Below are 12,459 nucleotides of genomic sequence, written 5' to 3'. Positions count from 1 at the left end.
ACCAAGGACAGCAGGAGTATCACACAGGATAGGATTAGATACACGGCTCTGCAGACAGTATCACACAGGAGAGGATTAGATACACAGCTCAGCAGACAGTATCACACAGGAGAGGATTAGATACACAGCTCAGCAGACAGAATCACAAAGGATAGGATTAGATACACAGCTCAGCAGACAGTATCACACAGGAGAGGATTAGATACACAGCTGTGCAGACAGTATCACAGGATAGGATTAGATACACGGCTCAGCAGACAGTATCACACCGGACATGATTAGATACACAGCTCAGCAGACACTATGACACGATAGGATTGGATACACGGCTCTGCAGACAGTATCACACAGGATAGGATTAGATACACAGCTCAGCAGACAGAATCACAAAGGATAGGATTAGATACACAGCTCAGCAGACAGTATCACACAGGATAGGATTAGATACACAGCTGTGCAGACAGTATTACACGATAGGATTAGATACACAGCCCTGCAGACAGTATAAAGGTCCAGTCACACTAAGCAACTTACCAGCGATCCCAACAACGATAGGGATCGCTGGTAAGTTGCTAGGAGGTTGCTGGTGAGATGTCACACTGCGACGCTCCAGCGATCCCACCAGCAACCTGACCTGGCAGGGATCGCTGGAGCGTCGCTACACAAGTTGCTGGTGAGCTCACCAGCAACCAGTGTCCAGCCCCCAGCGCCGCGTGGAAGATGCTGCGCTTGGTAACTAAGGTAAATATCGGGTAATCAACCCGATATTTACCTTGGTTACCAGCGCACGCAGCTACACGTGCAGAGAGCAGGGAGCAGCGCACACTGAGCGCTGGCTCCCTGCTCTCCTAGTTACAGCACACATCGGGTTAATTACCTGATGTGTGCTGCAGCTAAATGTGCACAGAGCAGGGAGCAGCGCACAATGCTTAGCGCTGGCTCCCTGCTCTCCTAGCTACAGCACACATCGGGTTAATTAACCCGATGTGTGCTGCAGCTACATGTGCACAGAGCAGGGAGCAGCGCACAATGCTTAGCGCTGGCTCCTTGCTCTCCTAGTTACAGCACACATCGGGTTAATTAACCCGATGTGTGCTGCAGCTACATGTGCACAGAGCAGGAGCCGGCACTGATAGTGAGAGCGGCGGAGGCTGGTATCAAAGGTAAATATCGGGTAACCAAGGACAGAGCTTCTTGGTTACCCGATGTTTACATTGGTTACCAGCCTCCGCAGAAGCCGGCTCCTGCTGCCTGCACATTTAGTTGTTGCTGTCTCGCTGTCACACACAGCGATCTGTGCTTCACAGCGGGACAGCAACAACTAAAAAATGGCCCAGGACATTCAGCAACAACCAACGACCTCACAGCAGGGGCCAGGTTGTTGCTGGATGTCACACACAGCAACATCGCTAGCAACGTCACAAAAGTTGTTCGTTAGCAGCGATGTTGCTAGCGATGTTGCTAGCGATGTTGCTTAGTGTGACGGGGCCTTTAGATATACAGCCCTGCAGACAGTATCACACAGGAGAGGATTAGATAAACAGCCGAGCAGACAGTATCAGACAACATAGGATTAGATAGATGGCTCAGCAGACCGTATCACACAGGATAGGATTAGATACACAACCCTGCAGACAGTATCACCGGTACACACACAGGTACTAACATGCAGTGGCGCGCGCGTGCACACACACACACACACACACACACACACACACACACACACACACACACACACACATCACCCCTGATGGGGACCTTGTGCCCCACACACACACACAATCACCCCTGATGGGGACCTTGTGCTACACACACACAATCACCACCTGATGGGGACCTTGTGTCACACACACACACACACACACACACACACACACACACACACAACCTTTCACATCATTCCTCCCTGTGACCTCCGGTGGGCGCTCCAGGCAGTTGTGCTGCATGCCATCCTCCCCTGCGTCCGGCCGACATTTCACACATCTGATCGCTTACACTCACACATCCGATCGCATACACTCACACATCCGATCGCATACACTCACACATCCGATCGCATACACTCACACATCCGATCGCATACACTCACACATCCGATCGCATACACTCACACATCCGATCGCATACACTCACACATCCGATCGCATACACTCACGATATCGCACATACCTGTACAAACGCGCGCACACACTCACAACATCCGGAGATATCACATATCACAGAGCTGGGGGAGCTGCGGCAGCGGGCAGAGCGGGGACTTGGGAGAACGGAGGGAGGGGGGTGTCATTGGAGATGGTAACGGCGGGGGGAAGGTGGCGGCTGCAGTAGCTGGGGCAGAGCAGGGGCTGGGGAGAACGGAGGGATGGGATGTCATCGGAGACAGTAACGAGGGGAGGGGAGGTGGCCCATACTCACACATCCCGGCGGGTGACAGGGGTAAAGTGGAGCAAACGGCACACGCTGTGAGATCCACAATAATGGCGCTGGTCTCCTCCCTCTGTTGTGTTCTGGACAGCCCAGGGGGCATGTCCAGGTCACAGCAGACGCCCACTGTAACGTATGGCATGGGGTCGGAGCCCGACTATCAGAGTCTATGCACAGGGGCTGCCATAAAGGAATGAGTTACTGTCGTTACACACACAGCAAATCCAGCATGGCAGCCCCCAGTGCCTCCAGTAAAATAAGAATTACATAAAAACTAAATAAGCTGTGATTTTCATTTTGTATTAGAAATACTTGATTTCATAATCACTATTTTTAATACAAAAATAAAAAAACGTGATACCTTCCCTTTAAGTAAATGGATTTATTTATGGTAATAATTTGTCTAATAAAAAAATTTGTATTTTTCATTATGGGATTGAACTCCTCTTCTTTATTGGACTAATAGTCTGTTTGAGTTCCCATTTGGCTATTAGCCTGCATGATTTATATTTATGGCGCATATTAATAGATTTTTTCAGTCGATACTGATTCTATATGTCCCATGTATGTTATATAGCCCAGAGTAATATTCTCTCAATATGTCTAAGATCTCAGAAGGGTCATATGTGTCTGTATTATCTTTTGTTTTCAATATAGGAATATATAAATTATGATTACGTGGATGGAGGAGACGCGTCAAATGGCGGCTTCACTTATCAGAGTGGCAGTATAAAAGTCTTTTAAATTGGTTTTTCAAATCTAAGGAATTTGCTATCCAAGATAGCTCGGAGATCTTCCCTGGCCTTGATCAATTGAGCTAATATATCTGGAGAGAGATGAACTATATGTGCCTTCTCATGTATATTAATTGTTTGGAGGAGACCCGCTATCTCCAAGGACCTCTCCTTTTTAAGTCGTGCTCTGTACTTGATCAACACCCCTCTCAATAGCATTTAAATGCCTCCCATTGGATTGGTAGAGGTGTAGGATTGGTTGCGTGGGAGGATATGAAGAGATCAATAGATTTACCCAGGTCATAGAGACACACACTGTCCTGCAACAGCTTATCGTTCAGCCTCCAGGTCCATGCCCAGTTTGGGTAGTCATGTGGAGAGATCTCTAAAAATATAGGTGCATGATCTGTCCAAATCATGTTTCCAATGGTATGCACTGGATGCCATGACATGACCGGTTGTTTACCAAAAAAACAAAAAACAATCCTGCAATAGGATTGGTTAGGGTTGGAGAAGAATGTGTAATCTCTTCCCCGGGGGTTCATGATCCTCCATACATCTGTGAAGTGTAAGCTATGTAACTCACGCTTCAGCGCAGCCACTCGCCTCGAGGGCACCGCACTCCTCCCAGTCGACACATCCATTTGTGGGTCCCAAGGCAGGAGGAACAACAGGCATTAGTTTGATTTCGATTCAGGACATACCACCCAGCCACTGTGTATATGGTGGAAGCAAATGTTCAATTTAAGTAGGACATATCTACCTGCGTCATCCACTTGCAAGTTCAACACCGAGTGACTTAAATTTTTATGCAGGGATATGTGTTACACCTCGTGGCTCTCCGGTTGCAAGGAATGAGGTGGTTTCCCATTCCTTGTCTGCCACGGGCCCTTCTGTTCAGCAGCGCCGAGGGTCTGGGAGACTGCGTGGTCTGCAGGAGATGCCTGCTCACAGACACAGCGGAAGGGTGACTCCTAGTGGTTCTCCCTTTGCAAGGAATGAAGCGGTCTCCCATCCCTTGCCTGCCACGTGCCCTCCTGCTCAGCATCACAGAGGGTCTGAGAGGTTGCGCAGTATGCAAAGGATGGATGCTCAGGGAAGCAGCAGGACTTCCCTTATCTCTGAACATTGTGAAACCGAGGATCCCGCCTTTATGACCCAGAGGCAGGAAGATGAGCATGTGCCCCACGTGACGTCTTCTGATTCGCTCACTGATATCACTCGGCCCGATGACTAGGCTGGTGATGTGCTGAATCCTGACTGGCCGGGCCAGGACGTCACGAATCCTGATTGCGTCACGTCCGTCTCGCGCCCGCCCTTGGGTGGAGCTACGCCTCCTTAAAAGCTCCCCCTGCCTTCATCGCGGCGCGCGACCGTCCTTCTATGTTTGGATGTCTGGCAGCGTGCTGCCACGCCACTGTACAGACGTCATTGTCTTTTGTGGGCTTTGCCCTTGCTGCTTAGGCAGCACCTGGTTTGCAGGTCTTGCCCCTGCCTTGCTGCTCTGGCAGTATTCTGTTTAGCAGGCCGTGTTCCTGTCCCAGGTGAGCTCCTAGAGTCTCTGTCGGACTCACCTATTACTGAAGCACACGTGCGTGGGCACCTCTGTGCTACCCTCGTGCCATATTCCTGTGACTCCCGCTGGCACACGTGCGTAGGCACCTCTGTGCGTCCCCGTGCAACAAGTACACCGAACGAGGAGCTCCGAGCCATACAACCCTCACGGGTTAGGGCGGACCGGTGTACATAGATCGTCTGTGACATTCCAGACGATCACTAGTAGCAACCCGCTCACTCTTTCCTGACCATAGCAGCGGTCCCTTACACCGCACAGTGGACCTTGACCGGCGGAAGCTGTCCATTTCCCATCTTGGCACGCTTCCCCGGGTCCCCCTCGTAACAGATATGGATACCCCCTTTGATTTGGAATCATTATTGGTACTATAAATCCAGTCGGTGTAGTATCGGTTGTGGATGTCAAGTACATGGCCAGTTTTAAAATGCGTCTCTTGCAGAAGCAGTATCTGTAATTTATGTTTGTGCATATTATATAATATCGGAGATCTTTTCTGGGGGACATTAAAGCCCCTGACATTCAGTGATCTGAGCTTTATTTTTCACATCTTAGTTTGTAGCATTAACAATCAACACACTGGGGGGAGGACACTACTAGAGTAATAGAAATTACAAACAGAGAAAATACACAGGACCAAGGGTTGCATCTCGGCCAAATGATCAATTATATCAAACGTCTAAGTTTATAATTGACAGCAACCATGACTACATATTAATACTGGACAAGTCGCAAGGAGCAGCGTGAAGGACAAGAAAGAAGAAACCGACCAAACGTCCAATTGATGTGAAAACAGATTTTTTTTTATTGATCAGTGCAAGGTGGACATACAGATAAAAATTATTTTAAAAGAAGCACAACAACCAGGAAAGACCAGCAGTGTGACAATTGCCCATATAGATCCCCAGACTAATACAGGCACCATATGTATAATGGCAATCAGCAAAAAAATGGATATTAATGGGTTAAATGGGATAGAAAAATGTGATCAAAGACACATAGTTAAGTTATTTAAGGAATTATTCCCATGAATCAAAAACGCTGCTGACTGCTCATTATTAGGCATGTATTAACTGCATAACAGCCAAACATACAGAAGTGGCAATCGATGAAACGCAAGTCAAGAAATTCCGGCTGGTTGTAATCCTTGACACACACGTGGTAAGTGTAAGCATTGTCTTGCTATATAGCATTGGCTTATATCTGGTAACATTCACGTCTTGTGATGAATTTGTCTATGTGGTTTATGCAACGGATCGTGCTTATCTTCCCACGTGGCCCTATATGTGACTGTACCGGCACCAGTATAATTTTCACTTAGGCAATTGGATATCATCCTTGAAAAGGTTGCTTTTGATGTGGCGTTTCATCGATTGCCACTTCTGTATGTTTGGCTGTTATGCAGTTAATACATGCCTAATAATGAGCAGTCAGCAGCGTTTTTGATTCATGGGAATAATTCCTTAAATAACTTAACTATGTGTCTTTGATCACATTTTTCTATCCCATTTAACCAATTAATATTCATTTTTTTGCTGATTGCCATTATACATATGGTGCCTGTATTAGTCTGGGGATCTATATGGGCAATTGTCACACTGCTGGTCTTTACTGGTTGTTGTGCTTCTTTTTAAAATAACTTATCTGTATGTCCACCTTGCACTGATCAATAATAAAAAATCTGTTTTGACATCAATTGGACTTTTAGAGTAATAGAAAGCAGAAAGGAAAATAGAGAAGACAAACTATACTAATAAAAAAAAATGAAAAACAAAGTTTGGTTACAGAAATAACCAAGCTACTTAATTATTACACCCTTCATTCACTGCCAAAAATATCCTATGCTGTGAGAAAGGTAGAGGGTTTAAAGTTTTATACTACACTCCGACCATTGAAGTATAGTGCCCTCTAGTGGGAGCGCGCTGTCCAAAGGGAGATCCGCCCCCCCAAGCCGGGAACTTTTTTTTTTACTGAACAATAAACTATTAAACCGTCATGTTATACATATTTATGAACATTGGTCAATCAAAACAATAAGTAGTGTAGGGGAACAAATTGAATATCTTATACCTCGTCCTATCTAGGTTTCTAAACTTCGTTACATGCTAAAGCCATTGTGGCACATCCTCTACCCCCCAAACATCAAATGTTAAGCTATCCCACAATCCTGTCACATACTCTGCTCAAAACCCCCTCCACCCACCATCCCCCGACTCTATGATTCCCCAGAAGAGGAATGTTCCATTTACAATGCCTCCTTCTAGAGCTCCAGGTGTAGATTATTATTTAAGATTCTGAAACCCTTAACTAATTTAAATATAAGGGAACTAAGTATCAAACCGTAACGAGGCCCTTATGTAAATTCTCTAGTGTATAACGAGATAAACAAATAAACCATTGGGGTACTCCCCTGGACCCATCAGGTAGTCTCTATATCATCCCTGATCATCTGCTTCTCTGCTCCTTCCTCGTCTGGGTTCTCTTATACTTTGGGGTCTAGGTTGAGGCGGTTCATTCCCCTGGAGGACCGCTGGTAAATTTGGCCACTCAGTTATGGATACTGTTGGGATCTCCAATGCCTCTGTGAATTGTTGGAGACCTTTCGGATGGCTAAGAATATGGACCCATCCCGCCTGGCGAACCCGCAGGCAAAAAGGGAAGCCCCAAGTGTAGGGGATGATGCGTTGTCGCAGGATGTCCAGTAGGGGACGGAGTGCCTTTTGTTTTTGAAGAGTCCATTCAGAGAGATCCGGCAGAATCTGTAGATTTGTCCCCTGAAACTGAACATTCCCAGCAGCTCTAGCCTTTGTCATAATAGCGTCCTTGAGCTGGTACCTGTGGACCCTACATATGACATCTCTTGGGTAGGCGGGGCCTGCATATCTCGGGCCCAGGGCCTTATGTGCACAATCCATCTCCGGGGGGGGGGGTGTCTTTGGGGACCCCTAATATTGAGTTAAAGAGGTGACGCAAGGTTTTGTGCAGCTCAGACGGAGTCACTGTTTCCGATAAGCCTCTGACTCTTATATTGTTGCGTCGGCCCCTATTCTCAGCGTCATCTAACATATCTGGCAAATATTGTAGCTGATAAGTATGGACTGACAGTTCAGAACCATGCAAATCCACTTTCACAGCCATAGCTGAAGTAGAGGCCTCCACCGCCGCCACCCTTTGCCTAAGTGCTTGCACCTCGTCTCTCAGGACCGTTAGCTTCGCTTTGCATGAAGCCTCAAGGTGTGTAACATATTACTCCATGTCCATTTTTGTTGGGATGCTTCAAATATATGCATTAAGACTTTGTATGTCCAAGGATAGAGAATCCCCCACCCCCGCAGACATAGATGCTCCCAACCCTTCCATCCCAGCTCCATGTGTGCATGGGCATCTGTATGATGGATTTCCCACTTCACCTATGTTTTCTTCATAAGGGGTCTCAGGGCTCCTATTTACGTATACTCCATTACATGAAAGGGCATTAGGTGAGGTGAAGGGGGGGGTGTAGGGGTCTGATGACTGGTGTTATGTTGTTTTGAGCCTGCAGTCCAGTCCCCCCTCCCTCCAGACCCTGCGCCCCCTCCATGTCGCCGGAATATTGGGCCTGGGACTGCCTTCCAGCTCCTCTTCCCTCCTCACTTCTTTGTATACATCTGAGCTCTGCCCTCTGACTGTCAGCTTCTGCTACTGGGCCCGTGATCCATCCAGCCGCCCCCCCATCTGAGCTCACCGCACTCTCTGTAGCTGCGTACTCCAGCTTCTGCCTGCTCTGGTTTCCGGCACCATCTTGCCACAAGGTCTCTGTGGGGTCTTCCACAGCATCAGATCTCCCCTCAGACATGACTTGCACCGCGATCTTACTTGCCAGCGGTTCTGCGTTTTCCTTCTTCTCTCTCCCTCCTGCTGGTCACAAGGTCTCTGCTGCAGCCTGTTCCCACCATTCCTCTTCAGGCTGGCCGGGCCCGACCAGAAAGCGATCTATGCTTTCTTGTGGCAGCGGTAAGTCAGATCTGGGCACTGCTGCAGTATTCTTTTTTCTTCTTGCCCCCATAAATGATTATTAGAGATGGTTTTAGATTATGGCTGTTATTTACACGGCTCAAGACGGGAGCGAGACAGCTGCATTTATACGGAGACTTGATTATACACAGGTCGCTTATGTTTATCATCAGTCATTTAGGACAACATTGGATCATTCAGAGATCCTCTATGAACTTCTGGAGTGAGTTTTCTGCACTGAAAGTAAGGGACGAACAATATTGCACGCCCCAATTTTTAGTTTTTTTTTTTTTTTTTTTTTAAAAAAAAAAAAAAAAAAGTTTAAAATAAGCAATAAATTTCGTTTAGCTTCACAATTGTGTCCCACTTGTTTTTGATTCTTCACCAATACATTAAATTTTTTATCTTTATGTTTGAAGCCTGAAATGTGGGAAAAGGTTGAAAAATTCAAAGGGGCCGAATACTTTAAGCAAGGCACTGTATATCTTCTATAGACTCACATTAGGGGCTATATAGAATTTTCATTACACAGTGTTCATCTAACAGGTGCTGGGGCAGAATACTGACAGCCAATGAGTGTGAAGAGGGCGGGGCTGGACACTGAAGCTGGGCAGTGTCAGTTGTGACAGTGAAGTTTGGCAGTCAATCATGTCATGTTAGGTTGAGCTATAGGTAAATAAAGAGGCTGCAGAGAATAAAGTGAAAATTCAAGAGGAACAAAAGTTAGAAAACAAAAAAAAAAAATATATAAAAGAAATGCTATTATCCTGCAGGTTAAGTGTTTTTTTCACATGACAGGTTCCATTTAAAATGACAGACACCCTAAAACAAGAGGTGTCAAACTCAAGGCAAGAGGGTCAAATCCAGCCCGCCATGTCATTTTACGTGGCCCACAAGCAGGGTTGCCAGTAAAACCAGGATGCTTTTCTCTGGCAACAAGAAAAAAAAAAGGTTTTTTGTTTTTTTTTTAATTTTCCGCTAGTTTGCACTGCACATGTGCTAAAGAGACTGCCATGTGCAGTACAAACGGATGCTAGGATGTATCAGCTGCTGGTAGATGTGGCACGTCGGAAGCTGACAAGCAAGCACCCAGATAACAAGGCTGCGGGAATGACAAGCGCGGAATCTCAAGGAGGTGACTGTGACGTCGCTCATGTAAATCCATGGTATCACGCCCACAGGGGCGTGATATCACGGAAAGCATGGAAACGCCCACAGGGCGATGTGACACCCAGGGGACTAGCCCCTCTGCTTATTAACATAGGGAACTTTATTACATATTTTATGTAAGTAATAAACATTTTTTATACATTCATATTACACAATATTATCACACAGGTATGGGTAGGAAGGGGTTTCTAGGCCACACCACACATCCTTCTAGGTCAGAACGTATATGGGACCGGACAGTTTCCCTTTAAATCAGTATAGAAACTCCCCACTACTAAAGTAAGGATTAACATCCAGAATTATTATTTCTATCTTAAAAACAGAGTACAGGTCATTTCTACACTCTCAAAAATAACTAAGATCTTTATTTTTATGCAATTTTTTTTGAATATTAGTTGTGTCAAAATCACTATGAACCAGTTATACACACACTTTTTGCTACATCATGTGATTTTAGAAAAATCACCCCAAAGTGATTAATATTTAAAAATGAAAAAAAACATATATACACATATATACAAACACACAAATTATAAAACAATGTACTGTATAAAAAAGCAATGGAGGCTTCATACCTTTGATAGCAATGAAGAGTGAATTTTTTTCAAGACAAGGTCCATTTCATAAAGCTTAGGTCCAATCAAATGGCTGTGCGGACCAGTTAAATGTCCAATGTGATCTAATCCCAGATAGTGAAGTATCAACAATTCCCAGTCACTCCTCTTTAAAACATCATCTAAATGCCTGGTGACATTGTCATCAACCTGAAAAATATTGATATACAGAAACAATATACAACACTACATTTATACATAAATTTAAAAAAAAAGCTGAAGTAGGGATGTGAAAAAAAACCAAAAAAAAACCCACCACAAACCCCATACATGAAAATAGTTATGTTCAGCAGATTACCGTATTTTTCGGACTATAAGACGCACTTTTTCCCCCCCAAATGATGGGGGAAAGTGGGGGTTGCATCTTACAGTCTGAATGTAGGGCTGCGGGGAATGAGGGTGCTGCGGTGGAGCGGGCACGAGCAGGCTGCAGCAGCGCCTGCCGTGACCACGTGGACCCGCTCATTTAATATGCACGCCCATCCTCCCGCCCATCTCTCAGCATTGAAACCAGCGCAGACAGGTGGGCGGGGTGATGGGCGGGGGATGCGCGCTTACTAAACAGCCAGCCACGTGATCACCCCTGGCAACTACAGCCTGGAGTGATCATGTGCGGCTGTATTCACTGCCCCTGCGCATCATCATCAGCGCGGGGGGCAGTGAATCAGTGTAACTCACCGACAACGCTCCCTGCAGCACCGCGATCTCCTGCTGTCAGCACAGACAGGAGGACATCGCGATGCTGCAGGGATCGTGGCCGGCTCCAAACAGCGCTACCGGCACAGACAGGAGGAGATCACGGTGCTGCAGGGATCGTGGCTGACTCCACACAGTGCTGCCGACACAGACAGGAGATCTCGGTGCTGCAGGGAGCGTGGAGGGCTCCACACAGCGCTGCCGGCACAGACAGGAGGAGGAGCGATGCTGCATGGAGCGAGGAAAGGTGAGTATTAACGTATATTTATTTTTTTTTGTGTGCCACAGGATGCAGGACATATAGCAGGATGGGGGTATATGAGCAGGATGGGGGCATATGAGCAGGATGATGGCATATGAACAGGATGGGGGTATATGAGCAGGATGATGGCGTATATAGCAGGATAATGGCGTATATAGCAGGATGATGGCGTATATAGCAGGATGATGGCGTATATAGCAGGATGATGGCGTATATAGCAGGATGATGGCTTATATAGCAGGATGAAATATTTGCAGTGAGTTTTTTTCTGACTGAGCACTCCGCCCTACAAACCAGGCTGTGCTCATAATCCTTATACCAGGAGTCCTAGCTGCCCAGACATGGAGGTTAGTCCAGATAGTGGCATTTCAAGTTAGATTTTTAGTCTAGCTGCCCAGACATGGATGGTTTTAACCTAGATAGTGGCATTTTAGTTAGGGACCCGGAATATTGAGATTTACCTTGCCGTTTGGTTTCCGGGCTTACATGCATTGGCCAATTCATAAACTAAAAATCTCATTTTTTCATATAGCAGTAATGCAGTACCAGAGTTCACTTATACATTGATGGCATTTAGTGTGCGGCTGTATCCATTTTGTATTTGCTAGGTTTTTTCAGCTGGCACCTATACACACTTGTAGGATGTGCGGGTCAGTCTTTTGAAATATTTATATCAGGATGATGGCGTATATAGCAGGATGATGGCGTATATAGCAGGATGATGGCGTATATAGCAGGATGGGAGCACATACCAGGATGGGGGTATACAGCAGATCGCGGCCATATGCCAGGATGGGGTATATAGCATGACAGGATGCGGCCATATGCCAGGATGGGGTATATAGCAGGATGGGAGCACATACCAGGATGGCAGTATATAGCAAGGTGGGGCTATACTAGGATGAGGGATATATATATTTATATTCACACACACACATATTATATATATATATATATATATATATATATATATATATATATATATACATATAC

The 12,459-nt window shown here is 46.0% G+C and overlaps 1 protein-coding gene across 6 annotated transcripts in view; it reads right to left on the bottom strand.

Annotated features, from left to right (window-relative positions):
- The window catches only part of PIGG (phosphatidylinositol glycan anchor biosynthesis class G (EMM blood group)), a 686,115-nt gene that overhangs the window by 465,173 nt on the left and 208,483 nt on the right, over positions 1 to 12,459 (bottom strand). For all 6 annotated transcript variants that reach the window (XM_075352634.1, XM_075352635.1, XM_075352632.1 and 3 more), the window contains exon 4: positions 10,470 to 10,658. In XM_075352634.1, the coding sequence (XP_075208749.1) occupies positions 10,470 to 10,658 (189 nt within the window). The remainder of the gene's footprint in view (positions 1 to 10,469; positions 10,659 to 12,459) is intronic.

The sequence above is a fragment of the Anomaloglossus baeobatrachus genome, chromosome 1, assembly GCF_048569485.1.
Source record: "Anomaloglossus baeobatrachus isolate aAnoBae1 chromosome 1, aAnoBae1.hap1, whole genome shotgun sequence".
Lineage (NCBI taxonomy): Eukaryota > Metazoa > Chordata > Amphibia > Anura > Aromobatidae > Anomaloglossus > Anomaloglossus baeobatrachus.
Note: the sequence above shows the minus strand (reverse complement) of the source record. Positions and strands in the feature narration are given on the sequence as shown.